This window comes from Pundamilia nyererei, unplaced genomic scaffold (assembly GCF_000239375.1).
Source record: "Pundamilia nyererei isolate P.nyererei 1_Seehausen unplaced genomic scaffold, PunNye1.0 scaffold00051, whole genome shotgun sequence".
Taxonomy (NCBI): domain Eukaryota; kingdom Metazoa; phylum Chordata; class Actinopteri; order Cichliformes; family Cichlidae; genus Pundamilia; species Pundamilia nyererei.
Genome location: NW_005187452.1, coordinates 3325629 through 3350516, shown reverse-complemented (window position 1 = coordinate 3350516; position 24888 = coordinate 3325629). Strand labels below are relative to the sequence as shown.

General features: G+C 41.4%; 1 protein-coding gene across 1 annotated transcript in view; it reads right to left on the bottom strand.

Moving 5' to 3' along the window:
• Nucleotides 1-24888, bottom strand: part of sema4bb (sema domain, immunoglobulin domain (Ig), transmembrane domain (TM) and short cytoplasmic domain, (semaphorin) 4Bb) — a 54965-nt gene that overhangs the window by 6017 nt on the left and 24060 nt on the right. Inside the window, exons 3-14 of the mRNA XM_005733388.1 lie at nucleotides 17297-17457; nucleotides 16357-16419; nucleotides 15780-15878; nucleotides 12487-12598; nucleotides 11973-12089; nucleotides 11309-11466; nucleotides 6323-6504; nucleotides 5656-5806; nucleotides 4892-5102; nucleotides 4660-4775; nucleotides 2088-2245; nucleotides 1655-1746 (exon numbers count right to left, since the gene is read on the bottom strand). Coding sequence (XP_005733445.1) covers nucleotides 1655-1746; nucleotides 2088-2245; nucleotides 4660-4775; nucleotides 4892-5102; nucleotides 5656-5806; nucleotides 6323-6504; nucleotides 11309-11466; nucleotides 11973-12089; nucleotides 12487-12598; nucleotides 15780-15878; nucleotides 16357-16419; nucleotides 17297-17457 — 1620 coding nt within the window. The remainder of the gene's footprint in view (nucleotides 1-1654; nucleotides 1747-2087; nucleotides 2246-4659; nucleotides 4776-4891; nucleotides 5103-5655; nucleotides 5807-6322; nucleotides 6505-11308; nucleotides 11467-11972; nucleotides 12090-12486; nucleotides 12599-15779; nucleotides 15879-16356; nucleotides 16420-17296; nucleotides 17458-24888) is intronic.

Here is a 24888-nt window from a genome sequence, read left to right as displayed (position 1 = left end):
TGCCAGTAATTTGACCAACTGCATACCGACTCGGGATGTAATGAATCTTTTAACCCACAGTTTGGTTCAGACCTCAGCTGAGTAGGGATTGAATAGGGAAAGAAGAAGAAAAACACTTGCGTGATCACTTGATTAATTACTGGCAATTAGCAATAGCATATGTTAAGACCACTAAGCCTATATTTACACACATGCTGTGTAAACCAACACAAAACATCCTTAATAAGACAGACAGAGGACAGAACATCTAACATGAGATTTTGTGTGTTTCTATCACAACTCATCTTGGTTTTATAAACCTGGCAGTCATGATTAAGAAAGTCTCATTTAAAGGTGTAGTTTCACATTCCAAGAATGAGGGGATCAATTAATTTTAAGCTACAGCCAGGACGAGTTAGCTTAGCTCATTAGCTTAGCTCATTAGCTTAGCTCATTAGCTTAGCTTAGACCGACTTGAAGACACAAAGAATATAAACAGAAAGCATGGCTCTTTTCTTATATAATAAAGAGCCACCCATGAAGCTAACAAATTAACACCATATTTCTATTTCTATTTCTTAAATCCATTTAAAATCTTATGTGCATAAAACACATCAGCAAAAACATTTTAGTTTCAACACCATTCAACTATTTTCTGCCACTTATCTGGGTTTGGGTCAGACCTACCTCCCCCTAGCCATCTCCCTCCAGCTTTTACAGGATGACACCGAGGTGTTCCCAATCCATCTTAGAGATCTAATCTCTAGTCTCAGTAGGACATACGGAGAAAACCTCACCTAGCAGGTGTCCAGGAGGCACCCTAGTTGGATACCCAAAATCACCTGAGGGTAGGAATGTTTGCCTTGTTTTCATGTACAGGACTCTCTTCCCCATATTAGACTAGTACAGCACCCGTATCACAGTTGCACCAATCTGTTTCCTGCTCCTCTCTCCCCTTACTTGTGAATAAGACCCTAAAATTCCTCAACTCCTCTATTTGAGGCTACAAGTAATTTCTCAATCAAAGTGGGGAATCCACCTTTTTACAGCTGTGAACCAAAGTCTCAGTCATGGAGGTGCTGATTTTCATACACACCGTTTGAGCCCACGACCCACAGGGAAGAGAAATATGACGTATTGCTGGCATTAAGAACGAAGTTCACACTGTGGTTGTACAGGAACTGGAAAGCCTGCAACAGCTGACCCAATATCCCATACTCCTGAACTACTCCCCACTAGACAAGCTTAGGGGTGTGGTCAAATGACTTTTCCCCAAGTCCAGGAAACCCATGCAGTTATACAAACTCCTACAGACCCATGAATACCGTCAAGTAGACAGATCTAGGATGAAAACTATTGCTTCTCCTGTATCTGAGGTACAAGGTTTAGTAGACAAATTTTTAATCTTTAATCTTTTTTTTTCTGAATGCTGAGCCAATTGTCTTTATATCCATTAAATATAAGCCTGAAGCTCCTACTACAGCACTTTAAATTCAAAACTGGAATTTGGAAAACAACTTGCATGAATATGCAACTTGTTTTTTCTTACAACTGTATGTGCATGACTTGACAGTAGTGGCAACATGTTTTTGTGAACTCTAAGTGCATGCTGTTTGTGCGTGAGGTGACAGACACACTTAAATTAAAGGCCACTGAGCAGAAAGAACACACTCACGAGAAGCTACTGGTCTGGCAGATCTGGGGTTAGGAAGAGTCCTGTTGCAAATAGCTGATGTGTCAGCCTCCTCCACGTCCTGCTGCCAGTGGCTGAGGCAAAACATACCAAACAAAAACAACAGGCAGATGTAATGACAGGCACCTTACATTACATTACTAATGTCTCCTATCGCAATCGCCAAGTCTTTCATTTAAAACTTACTAATACAGTGACTAATGTTGCTCTAAAATTAACACTAAGGGACATAAAGCAGATCCTTGAATGCTTATTTTGTGTGTTTGTTTGGGTAGACGTTCAAAGAAAAAAGCGCATTCGTAGAAAAGACATAAGGTTGAGCAACGAGGAATTTTTATCCTTGCATATTTTCCTGCTTTTAACAGTAAAGGGCACAGTGTAATTATGTCTTCCTCCTGCGTGCTGTAGTTCTCACCTGTCAGGTGGAGCCATCCTGACATCCTGGCACAGTTGTCCGGTCCAGGCGCAGTAAGGGTCTCTGGACAGCACACACTCACCACAGCTCAGGTAGTTGGAGCAGTTAGCTACAGGAACCTCCACCAGGCCAGAGTAAGATGACACAAACAAGAGACCCTGTAGAGGAGGGGGGAGGGGAGGGGGGAGTGCATTTCAGATCTAACTACAATATAAAAGGTAAAAAACATTCTGCTTTTGGTTGCAGAGTAAGACGAAAAATGCTAAACAATTAATTACAACAGAAAAGCATAACCTACACAATGGAGTAGTTCTGACCAGCTGTTCTCTTGATACCATCTGAGGAGCATCTTTAGCACTTTTACTACCTACATCTGTGCATCAGATATGCATTTGCAACATTAATGTTCCTGTCATACTGACGCACGGCTCCCCCTTGTTCCCAAATATACAATCTATATTTAGACCAGCTTTTCTGGCCCTTGTATTAGACAGACACCATAAGCATTCTGTCTTAGCCTTTCATTTCCCTATTTGGAGCTAAGAATACACTCACAAACAGTATCTCAGACTTTATTAGAATTACATAATCTAAGATAAGATTTCAGTTTGGCTGCTCGCCCCGAGAGAGGCCATTATGTAATAAAGAGAGAAAAGGTAATGAAATTTAGCTCTGGGTAAAATGCCAGAGAGGATCATAAACTCCGTTCCAGACGGTGCTATAACTTACAGGAAAACTCAATGGAATGGCCCCTGTGGAAAGAAGATGTCTGAAGCCAGTTTGTGCTCTGATAAAGAGCGCTCTTCCACATTTTCATTAGTTGTAAATTAAACACCAAACATTCGAAAATGGGATAAAGTATTTATTATAAATGGATACAAAGCAACACGGCCACTATGGTTGTATTACGCTGTTATTAAGTTGTAGTAAATCAATTTTACCTTATTTTCTGCTTTAAACACTGCTAATGATCAAGAAGACACCTTCAGAGTCTAAAAATAAAGGCAAGAGAAGAGTGCCAAAAGAAGGGCTAGCTGTTTTAATGTCCACATGATAGCCGGTGAACTTTTAAAAACTCAACCTTTAAAACATTCTTACCATTTAAAGTTAGCTTTGACTGGTGGTTTTGACTGACAGGTGGATGCGGACACAGATGTCTGTATCTCGTGGTCGTTTCTTAGGGTTAAACTCTGTTAACTGAAGCCAGTGAACTTGACCTTTCGACTGCTGTTTGGTGTTTCAGGAGCATTTTTAATAGAATCATACTTTGTGATCAAGTGTACCGTATTTTACACACTATAAAGCACACTTAAAATCCTTTAATTTTGTCAAAAATCGACAGTGCGCCTTATAATCCAGTGTGCCTTACTGACCTTGAATCGATTTTATTCAAGACACTCAAAAATCAGTCAAAAAATGTTTTAGTACGACTTTGGTAAGCTACGAAGCCGCACCAGTTGATGGATTGTCAGAGCATTATGGCTACCGTAGTCAGGAGCCTCGCGGAGTAATCTGGGTCCAAAACACCATCCAGTTCAGGCCCCAAAGTCAAACGAATATTGCGGCATCACTGAGAGTTAAAAACTCTTTAATAAAAAGATCAGTGTGGCTGCTTTACCAGGTGTAACAATTAAGTTTAAGATCCAGGCATCCATGAAAACAGAATTTATTACATTTAGCGGAGTTAGAAGTTAGCGTGAAGTTAGCTCACTAGTTTCCACCTAAACATGATATAGCATGTTCTGACTGAGAGATTTCTGAAAAAATTAAAACGTACAGCTCTGCTATCACTTCCAACATAAAGGAAGACAGAAAACTAAACAGGAGTGACTTTTTTAGGGTTACTGAAGTTGGACTAGCTGTTATATAATGATGTGGTACGTGATCGCTAGCAGCACAGCTAAGTTAGCATAACATAAACACAGTGAAGCTGGAGGATGAACGCTAACTTTTTTTTCCACTCGATTAAAGTTAAGGTGAGGGTTCACGATGGTTAGTGACAAATGCAATCACATGGCAATTCAGTCAGGAGAACAACTGAGACAATCCACCCATAATATGAGGTTAGTCATTAATATAGTGCAACAAAATGGGAATAGAGCAGCTGCGAGAGAATTCAACATTAATGAATCAATGGTACAGGAGTTGAGACAGCAAGAAGAATGAGTTGAGTAAAATTTGACTTATGACTTTGTTTCACTTAGTGCGCCTTATGTATAAACACAGACCCGTTCATAGACAGTGCGCCTTATGGTATGAAAAAAACGGTACTAAACAAAATGAAGTCTGTGGTCTACCTCAGGTGAGTGAAATTTTAGGTTTTTGTTTTATATGTTACTTAACAATAATGACCAGCACCTGTGTACTGATGAGTTCTGCTAAAAAAAGCTTGGCAATGTTAGCTGATAAGCTCTCACTCTCTCTTGTCCTAATATGGTCACAAAAAAACAAAAAACAAAACAAAAACATGGAGGCAGCAAAGACACTAAATTTAACAAATTGGGAGTAGTTATACCCTTGTGGCTATGTTCATTTTTTATATACAGTGTATATGGTAAAGGTGGTGATTTACCCTTTGAGGATCAAGCTCAATGTGCTGCACTGGCTGCGGCTCAGCGAACAGAATCATCTCCTCTATAATGTGCATCTTGTCATTGGCATTGATGGCCTTATGGAGTTTTCCATCATCTGGAAGACACACAGAACAAGCGGAAGTGAGATATATAGTTTTCAGAGGACAGTTTTCTTCTGCTCTGTTTTTGTTCCTATTAAATTAAATGCTTGTAGAATATATTAGGCTCCACCTGTGCCAATAAAGAGCACATCATAAGCTCTCTCCATGCCCTGGATCTTGTGCACAGCGATCTGCGTGTAGCGTACGCTGCGTTTGAGCAGCAGCGGCGTGCTGCGGATCGCGCTGTCCATCAGGAAATGGTCCTTGACAAAGTTGAGCACTTTATCAGGCATGTGCAAGGATGACTGGATTCCCATTTGCCTGGCGTGGTTGGTCACGCACTGTGGGGAGAGTAAATAACAAAAAGAAGAAGAAGAAGAAGAAAAGAAAAAAAAGAATCTCTGCTTATTATTTGAGCAGTACTGAAAAATGGATACAATACGATGGGGTGTTGAATTACATCTGACCTTGGCTTTAATTACTTAAGAACACAGAAATGAAAATGGAATCAGTGAGATAAGGAGCTTAAAACTACCACATTGGCTGATGGGTTTAATCATGTTCTTAAGCTGTATGTTCTATTTTTATGCTCCGAGGCATTTCTTTGGCTCTCGTACAACCCACAGCAGGACAGTACTTTCTGTTTTCCAGCAGACAAAGAAAATAAATGGGGAACATCTGCTTCACGTCAGACTTGTTCAACAGCCTAAAATAACACTACAGGTAGGACGGGATGTTTTGTTGGTGTGTTTAATATAGCTTTTGTACACATGACAACAAAGACAGCTCTTTATCCTCATTTATCTGTTACTGAATGAAGAGCCACAGAAAGAAGTTGTGTCTTGTTGCAGTGAATTGCACTGTTTGTCATAAGATATGGCCTTCACAACTCACCGCCCCAGGCCGTGGTTCTGGTACAGGGTGGTTGTAGGTGTACCACTGCTGTGTCTCCCTGTTAACTTCTCTGTAGCGCCCGCTGAAGGCTTTTTTCACCTGCTCCATAGTGAAGGCACAGACCGCGGAGCTTCCCGAGGCGCCTTTATACCTGTAAACGTATTAATGAGGATGTAAGGGTTTCAGCTGTGAACAACTGGTCAATGAACCAAAATGTTAACCTATCAGAACTCGACATCACACAATTTTCCACATGTTCTGAGATTTTTTTTGCAACTGCCATGATTTTATTCAAGAAACTGGAATGGCAGTTTCTCAATGGAGAACAGTTGCAGAGTGGGCGCATGAGCGATTTCCTTATTAAAACCTTTATTTTGTTGATACATTAACTAACCATTGGGATCACATTGGCTCGTATCAGCAGTTAAGCACATTACAGCTGCTCTAAATTCAGAGGAGCCAAGTGAAAAACAACAACTTGCCAAGTGTGAGCGCAGATATTAAATAAAAACTGGCTCTAGATGGGGTGTGTGCGAGCCGCGCTTGTGTGTAAACTTTGACTGTAACAGTGTGACAAATCACAGTGTGTGTGCGCGATTTATGTCACTGTCACAGCTGACATACAGCACTGTCACAGTCTCAACCATCGCCTGCATTTGAGTCGTACCACTGAGAAGTGAAGACGCCGTAGAACACTGTGCTCTCCCAGCTGTCTCCCGTGGGCTTCAGGACAAACATGTCTTGGATAATGTTGAAGGGGAAGCCGTCATCGGGGAGGGAACACAGGAGCTGAGCCTTCAGGAAGGTAGTCCACTTTTTTTGCAGGACTCGCTCACCCCCTTTATCACCCTGGAAAAAAAAAAAAAAGGAAAAAAAAAGATTCAGCAAGTTTATTAGAGGACTTTATGTCCTTGTAATAATTTTCATTAGATTCAGAATCAGAATCAGAATGGGGTTTTATTGCCAGATGTTGAGGTTTACAACATAAGGAAATTGCTGCGGTGCTTCAGTGCAAACAATAAGAATTAAAGTGCTATGTAGAAAGAAAGATATGTGCATGAGATATACATGAGATATATACATGAGAATAAGAATTATGAGTGCTACGTAGATTCTGGCAGGGGTTGCAATGGTTGTACAAGTCTGTACTTATTTTTGGACTTGAGTTGATAAAAAGTGTTACTTAATTATGACTGCATTATTCTGATATCTCCAGTTCATCTGAAGAAACCTTAAACATTTCACTAGAATCCTTTAACCAGGCTTTAACAACAGACAGCTGCACAAAGCTACCAGCAAAGACAACATGAGCACATGGTTAGATAGGATATCATTACATAACGCAAGTATCTATTTCACAACTACAATTACACATCACAAAATAAATAAAACACAAGACGACTACATAAAGACAAAAAACGCCCCGTAAAAAAAAGAAAAAAGCCACAATCTCAAAGTGATCCCTTCATGTGTCACATGACTGTGACATAATCCTCCTGGTTTGTTTGGGTTTACTTTTCTAATTTTTTACAATATCTGTGTCATACTGACGCTTCTATCATTGATGTGTGAAGAATGTACGAAGGTGGAGGCAGGTTTGGTGGAGCATGTGGATATTTGGCTTACAAATGTGTTTTCTCCATGAGATAATCATGGAACACGCTGATATCTTGCGATAAAAGCAGGAGGAGTGCAGAGTAGTTGAGTTCAGAAGGTCAGAGCTGTGGCAAAATCTGGGAGTTCAACTTTGCTATGACTAAAATCTGCTTTTAGCTGGAAAGGCTGTGGCTGTGGCAGGAAGGGAGGACACCATGGGCTTTGAGTCAGCTCTGGACCAGGAGCCTTACAGAACCCGGCCCGAGTACACCTAAGAGCTCAAGTGGATTTTAAATTTGCTGTCAGAAGCATGAAAAAGCAAATAAACCAGATAGCAAACAATGCTCTATATGAACCACAAAAACTTTCCCTAGAAAAACTTTTATAAATCATTTAAAAGCTAAGAGCAAACTGCATTAAGTTCCCTAGATGAGTGAAAACAGCCCCAAACTGTCAGATCATGAAGGCCAAACATTCCAGTGAAATTACTGAAGGGACTTAAAATATGTTGCGATGTAGGAGCTCCTTGAAAAGGCACACATTACTTTGGAGCCCATGTTTTGCATCGCAGTTGCAATCCATCCCCTTTGCTTCAGAGGGTGCTGTTGAGAAACGGAAGATGCTCATGACCCTCCTTTTTATTTATTTTTTAAAGCATTTTAACAATAAAATATGCAACACAGAGAAAACAAAAAAAAACCTGCTCTGCATAAAAGATGCCACAGCATAAAATATCAGCTCCCCTTTGAAGGAGAGAGCATAGCGAAATAGAAAAACAAACAATGGTTAGTTATTAATTACAGCTTTGAAATAAAGATCAGTCCTTCATGCCTGACTTCACCTGCAGCTCACAGACAAGGCGTTTGCTCTTCTTTCAAGCTGTCACAAAATATTCCCATAAATACTTATCAGAGTTTTCTAGGACTAGCAATTATCAAAGTGCTTGTAAACACACACCAAAAGGAACTCCTCCCAAATACAGCGAGCAAGCTTGAAAACACTAGAGGAGCACGACTAGGAGGAAGGGGAGGAAGAGCAGGACCGAAAACAAGGGACCTCGCCCATGCTCAAGACAGCTTTCCTCCCTCAAATCCAAATGTTTCCGTCAGCATGGTCCCCCAAACCCAGAACAACTCCTAAATAACCACACAAGGAGTGAGGAGGTAATAAAGTGCAAAACTATAACTACCTCCGTTTCCTCCTCCATGTGCTGTCACACGCACAAACAATCACATTGCTCAAGAGTGAGGTGAAGCCACCCTCGTGGGAATGATGTAGGGCCTGGGAGCCAATTACTAAGCTGAGGTAGTAGCCCGTCCACATAATGAGGAGACCACATTCCTGCTCTCTCAGCTGTCCACTGCTATTGTTGCCGTGCTCCGATGCACAGCTTGTACAATCGCATCGACCACTCCCCTCTGATAGCTGCCCTCTGAAAATAAACCCGCTTCCTTGTGCGGCATTAGCCGACTCTCATAGTATTTATTACATCCAAGATTCTCATCAACCTGAGATGTAATAGATCACCAGGTAAAGAAAATTGCGCCATGCAGTATTTATAACATGCCCACTTTTCACAGCCCTTCAGAGCGCACACCTGAATAAACAAAAGAAAGGAGGAGGGCAAGAAGGGAGTGGGGGCAGATCGGAAAGACTGGGAGAAGGAAAAAAGTAGTAGAATAAGTAGAATTATTTGGAAAATGTAAGTAAAACAGTAGTTAGAATACCATTAAATTAATCTTATCTTTTTTTTTTTTTTTTTTTATCTTATCTAACAAGAAACATACTCTCTTTTTCTAAGTGTCCGTCAAGATAAACTATGACACGCAACATGGTTTTGATATATTAAATAAAACCGCATACCAACATATCAGGACTTGGCCTGACACAGAAAGAAAAGGGAGTGCGTGTTTTCTGACAGTTTGCAAAAGTGCATTAGATTTGGAGCCTGCCAAAAGGGAGGGGTCTTCATACCTCAGCTTTACTTAATCTGAGTTTAGCACTCACTCCTCAGCAGAGGAGCACACAAGACACACATTTATATGTGATACACTGACATAAAAAAAGAAAAGAAAAAAAAAAGTGGGAATTTTTGTGCCAGTCTTGATTTAGTCTTAGATTTTCTCTACTAAAGACACTTCCAACTGTGAGGTGCACCTTCCTAAGGGGTCATGGGAGAGGCAGGGATACTACACATGGTGAAAGGAACAGCTGCTTACTATCATTCTCAAAACAACAGGGAGCGTGTTCTACACTGTGGCCGCCGAGATCACTGCTCACCTATGCAGTTCACACACAGCTCACAGAGGCAATTAAACCCTCATATGCCACAGTGACACAATTTCCAATCAAATATTGAGTCTTATACCTCAAATCTGAACATGTACAAAATATTTTTATATTCAGAGTGAATGACCGTTTCAGAGAACTTTATTATCTCAGAGGTCTCCTGTAAAAAAACAAGTGTAAATCTGTCATCTTAGGTTAGGAATCTAGCAATAGTTGTTTGTACATGCATAAATATTTTGCATTGGAAACATGACTGCAAATAGCTGGCAAGGCCTTTAGTGAAGCCAAGACGCCAAGAAACAAGGATTTTTCCTCTTTTTAAAACATGCTTTAAGTGGTCCTATATTTCTTTATTTATACTGTTGGACAGTATAAACATAGCCGCCATTTCCAGGTCAGCGGCTATACAAGTAATCCCTGTGAATCACTGGCTCAGACTTTAGACTCCTCAATCTTGACGCGAGTGGATGCCCCTAATGTGGTCATCTCAGCCGCAGAAGCTCCACCCATCTGCTATTCAAACATCTGTTTGGGAAGGGCAGCCAATCAGAAGTAAGTTGACTTTAAGGAAAGATGGCCTTTTAAAAAAAGGGAGAGGAACTAGAGTAAAAATGTGGTGCTGTAAATAATCGGGCCACCTAAGATACAAAAAAAAGAAAGAAAAAAGAAAATGCAAATCACGTATTGATGCATTATTTACCCTGTAAAATGGGTAATAAACCACAAGCAGCACTACCATATTGCTATAGAAGAGCTTCTATTGAAAAGATGTCAGAAAGTGAAAAGGGAGCTGCTGCATTCCTGTGAAATAATGGTGCTTTACAGAGCAGAGAAAGCTATTCTTCTGTCTCTATTGCACAGTTCATCTGCAGCAAGTTGCCACAGTCTGGGGGCACTTCTGTCAATGATTTCCATATATAGAACTCAGGAGGTGCTCTGCCGGCAGCACGAGGTGTCGCCGCACTGAGTTCCAGAGCCTAGTAGGACTAAGTCATTAAGCTGTCACTTAAGATTACATGCTGTCCCCACGATTACTCACATTACTGCCTCCATGAACAAGAGACATCAGTCAGGTAGGGACGCTGAGTGCATGTATATCATGCAGCTTCATAGCCTTTTAACTGATCTGACGACAGGTGAAAGGGAATGGAGTTTGTGGCTGATTACCCAGGCTGATCAACCAAACTGGACTCTCGAGGAGAGAAGCGGACGGAGGAGGAATGACGTCAATGGTTTAAATGATCCCAGTGAATTCTGCAGTTGCTACAGTTTGCATGCAAGAAAACAGGCCATATAGTAGGGTGGAAGAAGCATTTCATATTGCTGTGAAGCACTCTTGAATACTAATAATGCCTGCAAAGCTCAAAGGGCTGGCGGAGGAACGGCAAGGAGCTGGAGGGATGGACGAGTGCAGCTGACATTGTGAGGGAGATGGAAGGAGAGTGGGATATGACATTGCAGAGAAAGGGGAGGGAGGGAGCCTGAGATGAGGCAATGATTCAGGCAAGGGGAAACTATATCTGCTGAAAACATGCCTGTACAGTTAAATAGAGAAAAGTTTAAATGCACCAGTGACATGTTTCCATTGCAATTACTCAGGCATAATATACAGTTAATGTTACCTAATGTGCTTTGACATGGGAGTGTCCCATCTTGTTTTGAGGCAATTGTGCCAGGATTAAGGACAGGAAGCTTGAGCCCTGCTGTGCCTCATACTTTTGCGTGATCATTTTGTGTAATCGCCTCACCCTTACCCCGTGTACATTACCTTACACACGCGAGCAATCCTCGACACTATGGTGTTGTCAAAGAAGTCAAATTCTTTTCCCGCCTCACTAAAGAAGAAGTAAATCTTGTCGTCGTCGCCCACAGAGTTGCCTATAGGCTGACTCTCCTCGATGTAAGCTGACCCAACAAAGACGGGATCTGTTAGAGATAGAAAAACACAAAAGCAAACGTGTGGTTAGACAGCTGCGTTGCACCTTTATAATCGACACAAGGGAACCTTTCCCCCCCCCCCACTTTTTTCTGCCATGATAAATTTGGAAAAAGTCAGTGTCTGCACCAACAAGCTGTGATACAATCCTGCAAGGGAAGAGGAAACAGAATCCTCTTTATAATTGTACTCAGATGCCTCATCAGGAGCAGTCTGCATGAATTACCTAAAGATCAGAAGACAAGAGGAGTCTTAATTGTGCGCAAAGTGCAGCTTACTCTGGCGAAAGCAGTGGCAGCCGGATGAGGTTGTTTTGATGTGCATGTGCAACGGCTGATAGGCTGGGCTCCCGCAATCTACAAGCGCTTGTCTTTGCTCTCCGTCTGCATGCATTAGTGAATGTGCCTCGCTAATGATCGCTGCTTTTTGGAGCTTATCTGCAGTGGTCGGTACATAATGGAAGATTTGTGGAAGGAAAAAACACATGGGAGTTTACCTTGCAGCCATTTTAAGGAGTTCTCTGTCTTCAGAGCAGTTCCCTGACCCAAACTCTTGTAAATGACTGGTTCATTCCCTTGAAAGTTACTAACAGTACCAGTATATAATTCACCATCTGGAGGAGAACAAAGGAAGAGAAAGATTGAACTGAATTTGGAATCAATAAAAATAACACATGACAAAGAAATAATAACAGGCTGGAGTTGAAGTCGGTAATAAAGTGAAATGTTAGCACATAACAGTCTGAGTGAGAATAGACAAATCATTTCTCCTCTTCATATCCAGTTCAATTATTTACTAATTGCTTGTTAAAGAAGTTGAACAAAAACAATGTCTGCTGCTGTCTGGCTATTTATCAGAGAGTCTGACGCAGACAAACAACATTAGCAGGCACATCATGACTCATTACTGAATCAAAGATGGAGTTGCCATCAAAATAGTTTCAGAAACAGCTGCGCCCGCTTTCCCCGTCTAAAAGGAAGCCATTCATATAAGTGCGCATTAATACATACCAACAATGATGGCAGTTGATTTATACTCTGGATTAAAGGGGCAGCGACTGCGCCCATCTTCCATCATGACCTCGCCCTCTTCATCTCTCTCCAGTGTGAATGTTGACGTATTCTGGAGGCAGACACAAACAGCAAATGTCCCTGAGGCTCAGGCCAATTAAATTCTACTTATAGTAAAATGGTGAGTTAAAGTGAGCTCAGTGGTCTCAAGATCATTTTCTCCATCACAATACACGCTGACATTTTGGATGTTTGGTCGCTTGAAATCGCTGTCGGACCATTGACGGGCTGTCTGATTAATAGAAGGTTTCTTCTGTGTACCCTCTGTCACAAGCAAACAGGCTATTTCATTAGTATGAAAATGAAAACTATATCTAATGTACCAACCAACTTTAAAGAAAGAGACAGTAAATCAAAAATCTCACAAAACTGGACAATAAAGGCATCTTACCAAAAGATTAACCTTCGTAGCAGAGTGCTGACATTTTATTGCTGTTGAGCTGTTGTCTAAAAAAAACATCACTGAGCTGCACTTTGCCTTCATTACTGTGAACACGGCTACCATACTTTATCCTCAGCTCTACTTCCATAAATATTCGCTAATCCCTTGCTCCAAATATTCCCTGAAACATTTCCGACATGGGTCGAGAGGCATGCTTTTCCAAATTCTGCAGTGACCAGCTATTCTGGCAAATTTTGCTTTAAAAAAAACAAAAAAAACCAAACACACAACATAAAATTTTGATTTACATCATAAGCAGGTACACGTGAATTTAGAGCCGTGTGCCAGAGATAGCAAAGGCAGAAAATCATTTTGACTCAAACACAAACGATTCATTTATTGTAGAAATATACTTTATTTATCCATCTTCCAGTATTTCTCATCATTTCTGATTTTAATTTCACAGTCTCTCCCAAAAATACTTGAATACTTAATACAAAAACAAAACCATAAATAATATGAAGAAGCTTCTCGGAGGAGAGGTGAAACCCTCAAGAAACTCCAACAAGTCCAGTTGCTTTTCTTTCCAACCTCTTAGAGAAACATAAATAATACACACGTGAAACAGTTACTGAACTTCCACTGAAGTCTGACTTCAACAAAACAAGCCTGTATCTTTTATATGTTTCAGTATTTTTAGTCCCATTTTGAGTTTCCACAGACATTTCTTTAAAACCCTCAGTCAAATAAGTCTAGAAACTCATCAAAGATCTTCTTCCAGTCACAGGTCACTGGAGAAAAATCTGTATTCCTGACTGGTTGGTGAGTGGTTTTCTGGAAGCTGCTGCCAATTGCAAGCTAAAATTGTTTACCAAAAAACTGCTTAAGATTGCTTTGGCTGCTAGCAGGTTGTTGCAGTCGTCCTTAATTTGAATGGACTTGCCTGCAAACATTTCTCGAGTACTAGTGAAACTCGAAAAAAATTCAATGCAAACCATGAATGGAGAATGTTCCCCTTCCCCTTGGCAGTTGGGCACTCACACTGGCCTTCAGGCTTATTTGACTGAGGCCTTATCAAAGAATGGTTTGGTATGAAAAACATACTGGTCAGACTCTGTTCCCAGTGCATGTATATTACAAACTTCTGCAGCCAGCGAGACCGTGGATGCTTTTACAAGTTAAATAAGATGTCATCATGTTGTCCTGTTAGGAAGTGACTTTCAGTGATTGGACATGTCAAATTCCAATAGCCCATGAGGTCCAATCAAAATGGACAACTTTTGCTGTGGGTGATAGACACTGCACTGAATCAAAATGCAGTCAGTCTATCAGGCTTTAGCCGGTGCCTTTTCAAAAGCCTGACAAAGGGAGCGAGAACAGTGAATTACAAGAAAATATATGGAGGACAATTGACATTTCCACTGCTACACACTGTGGTCTGCTCTGTGTAAGGGAAAAAGTGACAGCATGTTGGCTAATCAGAAAGCGTGCATCGTGACGCTTTCATTTGAAGCGTTAGAATCGCGTCCAACACTTGCACATGCATTTGGAAGACATGTCGATAAAACACTGAATAGCCTCAGACTTGTATCAAGAGCGCGTGGCATAAGTTTATGCACTAAATCTAAATGTAGCTGGTCCGTCAGACAGCATTCGGCCTTGTTTGTCTGAGCTTCTAGTCCTGTTTGATAAAGCTGACAGAGGGTATGAGGACACTGAATCACAGAATACATATATGGAGAGCAATTGCAGTTTCCACTGCTACACACTGGTCTGGCTAATCAAAGTGAGCTTCTCATGAGGTCTTCATTGTGAACAGTTTTAGAGCCTCGAGTACTCTGAGGTCTTAAGGCTGCAAAAGCTTGAGCTTAACTTTGTAATACATTTTTACACAGGAAGAGGATGGAAGATTTTCCATTCCCATCACTTCATTTATATAGTTTTAAAAAAGAGATTCCTCTGCTGCCACACAGCAAGAACAATTACATCTATCGTTAAAGCATTTAATGCACACATGGGAATAGGATTATTGTCACAGGACACATAAATAATATATAAAGACAATTTGCAGTGATGATATTAACTTTAATCAAAAAGGACAGCACGGAGTTCCTCTGTTGCTGAGAAATATTCCCATGCTTCTTTATTATTAGATGTTGTTTTAATCTTAAGCTTGTTTAAACTTGTGTCTTTCATTTGATTGTTACTGTATCTTTTTGGCTGACCATAAAATGTTCTGTGAGAAGTGGTAAAACAATAAATAAATAAAACATCCCTCACTGGTAATACTATACATCTCAGATCGTCTGGCCGCGAGGAATGCCCTGGGTGACACACAGAGTTGTGGACTCCGTCAACAAGACGAGTGTTCACCCAGACCAACTCAGACTTGCTTGGAATCCCAGATCAGGGCCTAACGTCCTGCCAAGCGATCCTCAGTCTGAGACTCTGACGTCAAAGGGCAGAGTTTAATGCCCTGCTTTGAGAAGCTGCGCTGTTGCCAAACTCTACTGCCGGTTGCCATCACTCCAAAATGTACTCCTCTGCTAGATAAACAGACCTACTGCTTCCCCTCTATCTGGAAACCACACAGCTCGTGTACCCCCTGTTGACTTGTCTGGCTCAAGTGCCTCAACAGGATTTGGTAACGCTTGGATAACAACAGATCCAATACTGACATGGTGGATAAAGGGGGCTTGATTCCTAAAGAGTACCCCGAAAAAATATTTATAAAATTCAATCCTGTTCTTGTGAGAGGAGAGGAATGGAATAAATTAAGACTCGCTTTAATGATGGGAGAAAATCAAGTCTTGCAGGTGAACAATGGGTAGATTGAGAGGTCATTACTTACTATGTAGGCGCAGACAGGACTGAAGGCATAGGTGCCACACACATAGAGATGAGTGCTATTCAGCCGCAGAAGAATTTTGACGTAATTGAAGCAATCAGTCTGGAGAGAATAAATGGAGAGCGTGTCAGGTCCATAAAAATCACAAGAAATTCTGAGAATTGAATGTGATCTTCTCGAGAGCCCCTTAAAAATCTGCCTATAATACTCCTAATCATAAGCAAATCTTTCAGAGCAGGAAATGTAAATATTATTCGACAGAAACAGAAAAATATTCCTCCTCTCCTCAAATACTGCTGGGAAAACCTCACACACAGCACTTTGCCTGGTGAGTTTTTTGTATTACACAAACCAGAGATTTACACAGATTACTGAGGCTTGTCGCCCAGAGATACAACAGCTGGCATGACAACAAGGTAAGAGACAGACAGAAGAAGAAGAAAGAGCAATTCCCCAGTGAGCCTGCACACTTGATGAATCCATTTGTAACTGATGGAAAGGTTTGTCAACACACAGCTCCACCGTAATTTCTCCCCCCCTTACAACACTGCTCAAACAAACAGAAGAAAATGTCTCTCACCTCCAGGTTCTTCCCTTTGAAGCTACACTCGTCTCTTTTTCCAGCAGGAGTGCCCCATGTCAGCTGAAGCAGAGAAAGAAACCCTGAATAAGTCATGTGATAGATAGTGGAAACCCACAGATTCAGAGCCAATCTATAGAGAGCATATCCACTTCCACTGTACTAAAATGGGCTTCGATATGCATGGAGTGCTTTTAAGATCGTCCTCGATTGGTTGCCAAAATATTATTTTTACCTGATTTTAGAGAAGAGTTTGATTTTATGCTGAAATCCAAATGAAAACACTAGTGACATCATTTCATCTACTCTTAGAGAGAGGTCGACTTTGTCTATAAAAGAGTTCTGTTATTGTACGCTGACTGGTTAAGGACTAACGACAAGACGTACTCCCTTAATGGCACCCGCTGTCAAACAATAACTGTGGCAGATCAAACAAAACAGAAACTCAAATGTGTGCATAAAGCTGTGCTTGTGTCTGACGCATCGGCCACTGCTCGCACAAACTGTGACGTCTGCACATCACCATAACTGTTTATGTTTGCGCTCAAAGTTTTTATGACTCGCTGCAGTCGTCTAAACTGTGAGCGTCGCTGCTCTGAGAAAAGTCACCGATTCATGGCAACAGAAGTCCAAATAGTAAAGAGACTGAGCAGGTGTTTCCACACTTTTTTTTAAAACTTTAATTTAACTTTATCTACTCTCTTGACTATATTAAAAAAAAATATGGTGAAAATTGCCAGGATTTATTTATTTAACACCATTGGCCTACAGCTCAAATTAATGACAAGTCCATAAAGTGGTAATTCAGAGCTTTAGATATTCTCCCTGAACTATCTACCAGCAAAGTTTGTCACATGTGCGAGCCTGGTGAACCAGCAATTCGTGTTTTAAACATGCAATTTGGACTCGGATGAGGCATTTGGCATTTTGTTACACTCACGTTCTTCTGCAGCTTGATTTTGCTGATGTCTGAGAGGCTGAGGGCGAACAGTGCCTCCCTGGCTCCCACATACAGCATGTCGTCTTCCTGGCTGAGCAGCAGAGAGGTGTAATTAAAGACGCCGTTTGCCGAGAACCTCTTAGCTGATCTTTCCTTTGCATCTGGAAAAAGACGACACACACACACACACGCACACACGCGCACACGCACACGCACACACACACACACACACACAGCAGAACAGAAAGGAACAGATTAGTACAGAACATGTCCTGATGCTTAAAGCACAGAAAAAAAATGACTGATCTGATTTTATTTTAAGGAGGGGGGCTTTTAAGTCCATGCACTCAGTAGCACTTAATCATGGACACCTGTTTAACCCAGAACTGTCAGTCAACCCCTGCAGAACACCATGACATGTATCCCGCTTTTCTGCAGGCCTCTGACATTCAAATTCCAACCTGAGATGAGCAGAAGACAACTGTTCCTTAAGCTGACAGGAACTTCTGTTTTAGCACTCCAAAAAACTGAGAATCTCAAGGTTACATAAAGAACCACAAACCAAAACTACAGCCAACATTTGCTTGCGAGATTCAGTCAAATTAATTTTATGACACACAATGTGAACTCTTATCAAACCTGTCTTCCTTGAGCCTCACTCTTGGAGGCGGCCGTCTTCTTCGCTTCTTTAGTCGCAGCCACCAGCTTCTCCATGAGAAGACACACACCACTGAGCCACGTCTACGCTTCTCTGTGCTGGCCGACCCCCTTTTCGTTCGAATCATTACTGGCAGCGGGGTAAAAGCTTCCTCTGCTCAACACTAATCTAAATCTCCCTGATTCTGCAGCTTCTTCAAAAAGATCTCTTAAGCAGTGGGCCAGAAGTCAAATGAGCTACTTTTTCCCCACATTGCTCGATTTCCTGCAGCTTCAAATGATTCTTCTGATTAAATACAGACTTTATGTACACATTGCTCCTTTTATAGCATTTCCCTTAGCATCACAGAGGACTCAGTGTTCTCAATAGTGGCATCAGAAGCTTTTTACTGCTTTCTACTGTGAAGAGGATTGGATTCATTTTTGGAGACAGCTTTTATAGGCAGCGGGAGGTCTGACAATTGGTCACTTTTCGCTTGGACTAACCGTATAATACACTTCAAACAGACCAAATATAAAAGCAAAACAAAACCCAATAAAGTGTTTTATTCAAGACTTTCAGGGTTTGGGCAAATCACAATCAAGTGGGGCCCATCTTTTTGTAGATGAATGTTATTGCGTCATATTTGACATTCGTTTTCTCAGCTCAGAAAAGCTGACCAAGTGCGTGTAATATAAGATCAGTGCATTCTCTGCCTACACGCATCCCACTCTTTGCAGCTTTTGACCATCTTTGTAAATGTTTATCTCGTGCCTCCCGTTCCAAACATATTAAAACACACTCTGTGTCCTTTGCGAGCCAAAACACTGGAGGTCACGGACTCCATTTGCTTGTCCAAATAAGATTACTGGCTCGAATCTGAGGTCGTAAACACTAATATTTGCTGCTGTTAAACCATTTACAGCCTTTTCCACATGTATAACCAGTAAGCTGGATTCAAATTTAGACACTTCTGACAGAAAGAAAAAAAAAAAAAAAAAAAAAAAAAAGACACCAGCAAGAAGTTTTCCGTCAACACTACCAGGTGGTGCATTGGCCCATAATGCAAATGGAGCTGATAAAGCTGCAATAAATGTTTACAACCCTACAACCCATGACTTAAACTTTTCAATATGCTCACAAACAAATGGTTCATCTAACACTCAAGGCACTTTGGCAGATGATGGTCTTCCCCTTGTGGGAGTGAAAGCCAGCTGCACAAGCCACATCTTGTCCACAATCAATGTTTAGGCTCTTTCTGCTGTTACAGTGCTCGTTCTGTTGAAAACATTGTGACATCTGGAGTCAATGGAGACCAGGGTCCCATCATTAAAATTATGGGGAGGGGATACAAAATAATTATAATAATAAAAGCATATTTCCTATAGTCATGCAGGTGTCCTTCTGGACAGGAAGAAATTGAATTTTTCCTGTAAAGAGAATGAAAAACTGGTTTTATTTCAGGGTAAATTAAATGTGCTAAAATATCCTTAAATGCTCATAAAGTGAGGTACACTCAGTCCCAGCAGACCCTGCAGACAAAGGAGTGCAATGTCTCCTCTCAACAGGGGGACATATCATAGATTGCGATTGTCAGGATTCCCCTGGGTTTTGGACATTCACTAGAACCAAAAAACAGCCCTTCCACCGCATATTAAAACTCCCTGACATAAATCACAGTGACAATCTCTTAGACAGACAATGGAATAATGAGCAAGGGGGAGGGCAAAGTCATGAAACTTTTACTCTGGAAGCAGGATGAGGCAACTTAGCAGGAGGTTGGGTTTGAGGTTGGGGTACTGAGTGGGAGTTGTGGTAACCAGGAAGACTGGATTGAGATGTTGAACTATGAAGAAACATGCAGACGGAGGAAAGAGAGCTTATTTTCAAAGCACTTTGAGATGGATTTCTGATAAGAGCAGAAGGTCAAGTAGTAACAAATGTCAGAGTTGTGTCAAGCTGCAGGGATTTCAGAAAGAAAAACCAAAGCTCCTCCCTTCAGAGGCTGGTTTTTGAGGGAGATTTCTGAAGTTTACGATGCAGTAGATCGCTTGTGTGTTTTGACATGATTGCAGCAGAACACCGGGCATCCACAGACAGCAGCAGCAACTGCAGGTCATTTCACAGCCAGGCTCCAGTTCCATTCATCACCCGCTTGTTTAATCAGCTGGCTGTCACCAAGTGAGGCCATCAACCTCTGCCAATGGTCATCACATCACACCTACCAGCAATAGAACTGTTTTATTCCTGGTGTTAACATGCTGAATTAGTTAGCAGGTTCTCTGAATTCCAACATGGAAGTCAAATAAGGTGATTTGCCTGAATTCTCCATGGTTATGGAGAGTGCAGAACAAGGTCTGCATGCAGCACTAACACAGCATCCAAGAGCCCGATGTCTCGTCTCCACTGAGACTTAATCACCTCCCAGTTATTAATTATGTGGAATTCAATTTTGCAAGCGTATTAAATGTATTTATTCACTGTGATTTTCTTCATTTCACTGGAGTTAGAGATGGCAGGAAGAAATCAGATCACAGAGGATTTCAGCAAACAGATGCTTTGTGATTACGGAACTGTTTGCTTGAGAGTCAGGGAATCAAACTAATTCTGTGCGCACACAATGAGTGGCTACATACGTCATGAATTTAAGAAGAGATTTGTAAGCCAGCCAATGCAAATGCATATCCTCCTATTTTTCATATATTAAATGTGTTTATGGAGGGGATTTAATATTTTCTAATATGTATATAAGCCTATAGATATGAATTCCAGTGTGCACAACCGAGCCTAAAATGCGATGTGTGTATGTGAATGTTGCAATGTGAGCAGTGTTTACTGGTTTCAATAAGTGCTTGTCTGCTTGGAGGAAAAGCTGAAAAGGCAAGTAGTACTGGAGCATAGCCCCCCCCCAAACATACCTATATTATATACATAGCTATTGAGACATCACCTCTGATTTCTATAGTCCAATTTTGAACCCTTGAGATGCTGTTTCTAATGTCATCATTGTGGTTGCAAGAAAGTGGATGTCACAAGGAGGGGTGCGTCTGACCGTGTTCCTCATTGGCTAATGGATTTCAGGCACTTCTGAGTTGGCTTCAAAAGTCCATTGGTCTGCCAGGATTTAAATATGCTGGCCTGCTTTGACCTACCACCACGGGTGGTGCTAGTCGTTAGCTGTCTGTTACTTTGATGGGTTTCTAGGACTAGGAGAAACTAGGAGGTGACCTTTTTTGATGTGTGTGACTTTGTGCTTTTTCAGTGTAAGCATCAGACAAAAATCATCGTTTACTGTGTAGTTAAATGTAATTAAGTTACTTAGCACTAATGCATACGTCTGTGGATGCACTTTTCTAACTAAGCTAGCCAGTGTTCACTCATAACTTCATGATTACCTCTAACTCAAACGTGACTTCTGGCTTAAAGAAGAAAAAAAAATGCATGGTAACATAAACTCAAAGCTTCAGCAGAGCACACACCAGTTGGTGGAGGTCACAACATATGTCCGTTTTTTGTATACAGCCCATTACCTTTTATTTCCTTGTTTACAGCCTTTATGTGGTAAGCCAAGTGGTGCTGCAGCTGGCTGAAGGTCATGTTTATAATGCACACATGAGAAAAATCAATCTGCTCATGCAACTTTCAGAAATAAACTTTCAGAAGTACAGTTCTAAAAAAGGTTCATCTGTTCCTTTAACAGGAACCCAGACCTTGAGAAAAACAAAAGGAATACACTAGGATTTACTTTCCTCTGAATCCCTTTATTCACATCACAGCTGCGCAAGTTCAGTGGGTGCTTACTCACCATCGAGGTAACTAAGATATCCTCAGGGCGCCAGCTTGCAGATGTAGTATTACTGAGAAATACTATTCATGGTAGCACTTTGGCAGGAATCACATTTAGGGGGGGGGGGGGGGGGGGGGGAAGAGAAGAAAAATGGCACAGGATAAATTTTTTTCCAAAAGGTTTAATGGGAGATTTTAGGGTGGGGTGACTGATTGGCTGCTTGGTAGGTATACGCCTGCCAGAACACTGAGTGTAAACATGCCCCAGATTTACTATGGCAGCATGAGCCAAGTCACAAGGCACAAGGGGGCAATGGGGACAAAGGGGCTCGCTTGCAGCTAGGATGAGAAAACCAAAAGGAGGAGAGGGTAACAAAGCTGATATCAATCTCAGACAGAGCTTGGCTTATCTTGCATGCAAGGCACCAATTTATATATTTAAAGAAAAAAAGAAAAGCAAAGCAAAACAAACACCATCTCTGCCCTCAGCTAAATAAAGCTACACAAGAGTGCACAGCTTCAAGGCTCTCTGTTTGACATGATTTGACAAAGGGTTTGATAGCAGTGCTGGAGCTGACAGAAGCCGACAGAAGTCGCTTCAAGGTCATCTCAGCTCTGCTGCTCCCGATGCTTAGGCGAAGTGATGTTATTTCATCGCCGGTGACTACTGGCAACCAAAAGCAGAGCGGCTCTGATCTGATCTCTACTGCTGTAGTTTACCTGCCAAGTCAGCACAGAAACAGTTTGTCTGCACAGTCGGACCTCTGATGAGGAGACAAAGTGTGTTAGAGGAGCAGGGGGTACTAACTGGGAAACACCACAGGAAAATAAAAATGACTAGGGCTATCCGAGTAGATTCTGTTTCCGTTAAAGAAACGTGACGCCAATTCTGGGAGATATTGCAGTTCTGCACTTCTTCAATGTCACGTGTATGTGGCAGGTTTGCAAACAGCATCTTTATCCAAGTAGTGTCTAAAATATATTCCTTTTAAAAAGAAAAGTCAAGAAAAAAAAATGAAAAATTGACTTTACTGGATGGGAAATAAAGCTGACAGTACTGAACTCTACAGTATCCACAAAGCCAGGCCATGAGGCTTACATGTACTGTGGTGTTTGTAATAACGGCTTTGCTGCACTTGTAGATGTGTGAGTGAATATGCTGTCTGTTCTGCTCATGTCTTAATGTGTGTGTGAGTGTGTGCATGTCATACTGAGAGACAGCTGGGCCTTGCAGATAATAACCAGAGCCTGACAGTGTGCAAGTCCAGTGTTTGTTTGCATGTGAGGATTATGCTTTTTTTTTTTTTTTTTTTTTTTAATGCAGCAGGAATGAGGTGTTAATAATGCCATATGGTTACAGGTGCATAAATACATCGGAGCAGCAACAGAAAACCGTGCAACGGCAGAATGTTTGTTTGAAATGTGTGTAGCCTACAAGCCATGCAATTCTTGAAAAAGCTTCCTTCACCAGCTGAAGAAGAAAACATCTGTCCAACACATATGTAACAAGGATGAGGTCAGTGCATAAAGCACAGCATGGCTCTAAAAGCAGAGGAGCTGACAGAGACAGCATGCCCTGTAATTAAAGGCTCTTAGGTGTCATCCTGATGCACTCAGAACTGGCATGCGCCCGCCCAACACTCAGACCAGCACGGCGATGTGGCGCAGTGTTCCATCACAGCTGAAAGCTTACAAAATCCTGATGATGAGGTATCTGAGTGAGTTATTCAAACACAGACCTTGAAACTCAGAGAGGGAGAGAGGAGGAGACAAACATTTGGCATCATTTTCCTCACTCAATTCAAAGCAGACGTGCCTGTGCTTGTCGTGTGTGGTGCCTTTTCAAACACTCCTCCTCCATCCTCTTTAGTGGGGGTGGGCAATACCACCACATTTAAGATATTAACAATAAACTCCTGCAGTGTTTACAGTTTGCCTGCTTGCTTTAGCTCCAAGGGCACATTTGGTTCAAGTTCTCTATGGCACAAGTGGGTGGTGGGCCATTAGCTACTCTGTGTCAACAGGAAAAAGTAATACTTATCATAGCGATGTAATGTTTCAACAAAAACAAGTGCTCCTATAATTTGAAGAAACAGATGGGAAAACTAGTTTTAGACTCCAATAGGTGTGAAATCTCCGCAAGTGCTAAGAGTTGCTATTGCAGACAAGTGACGCCAAGATGTAACAGTAGCACAAACGCACATACCCCTGTATTTATGTGCCAAGAACTAAAATGTGTGATGAATCTGTTTAAGAATTCACTGAATTCAATACGGAGACTTTCTCGCAGTAGTATCAGTGATTGAGGGAATTAAGCCCACCTCTATTCTACAGATTTTAAAGCTGTAACAGGCTGATGTGATTCATATGATGTGAAGCAGGTATAAATGTTTCATATTGCCCAGCATTGAAGCACAAAAGAGGCTAATGGGAAGGCCAATTTGCCAGGTGTTTCAGGAGGGCACTGAAGAGTTAACATCCTGAACTGATGCTTGATGAAAAGTCCTGAGAAAAATTAGGGAACTGCATTAATATTTGGAGGAGCTAATTAGCTACACAAAAATTTGTGGCGAAGTAATTGCCGTTAAAATATTTAATGAAATAAGAAAACAAAAAAACAAAAACAAAACAAACAGGTAATGGTAATCAATCCAACCACTGTCATTTTTGCTTGTGCTAAAGAGGTTCACTTACACTCCCTTCTATAGACGGGAGTGCTAACTGAATTGCTTGATAACTATGACCCACCCAATTGGATTTGAATAGGGGGGGAACAAAGAGTCATGCAAGTCCATAGCACAAATGTCCAAATCTAGCTGGCTTGCAACACTTACAGCTTAGTTTCTGCTGGAGTTAGAATCCCATCAAAGTACATGTTGATGGGCACCAGTGGAACTGCTCTCAGTTTACAAAGTACACACACTTAGGACTGGCATGTGCTGAAAGTCTTTTAGAGTGCTACGACAGCATAAACACAACCTGGTGAGTGCGTACATGTGTGGATGCATGTCTCTGGAGAGGCTCTTGATGAGAAGAGCAGGCTGGAGTCGCACAGAGTCTCATGCTCTCCACTCATCCACCACATAGTGACCAAGGATGAGAAGTGGTCAAGCACACTGGTTTACACTAATGGCTTTTCACCCACACACTCAGACACACCTTGGATGAA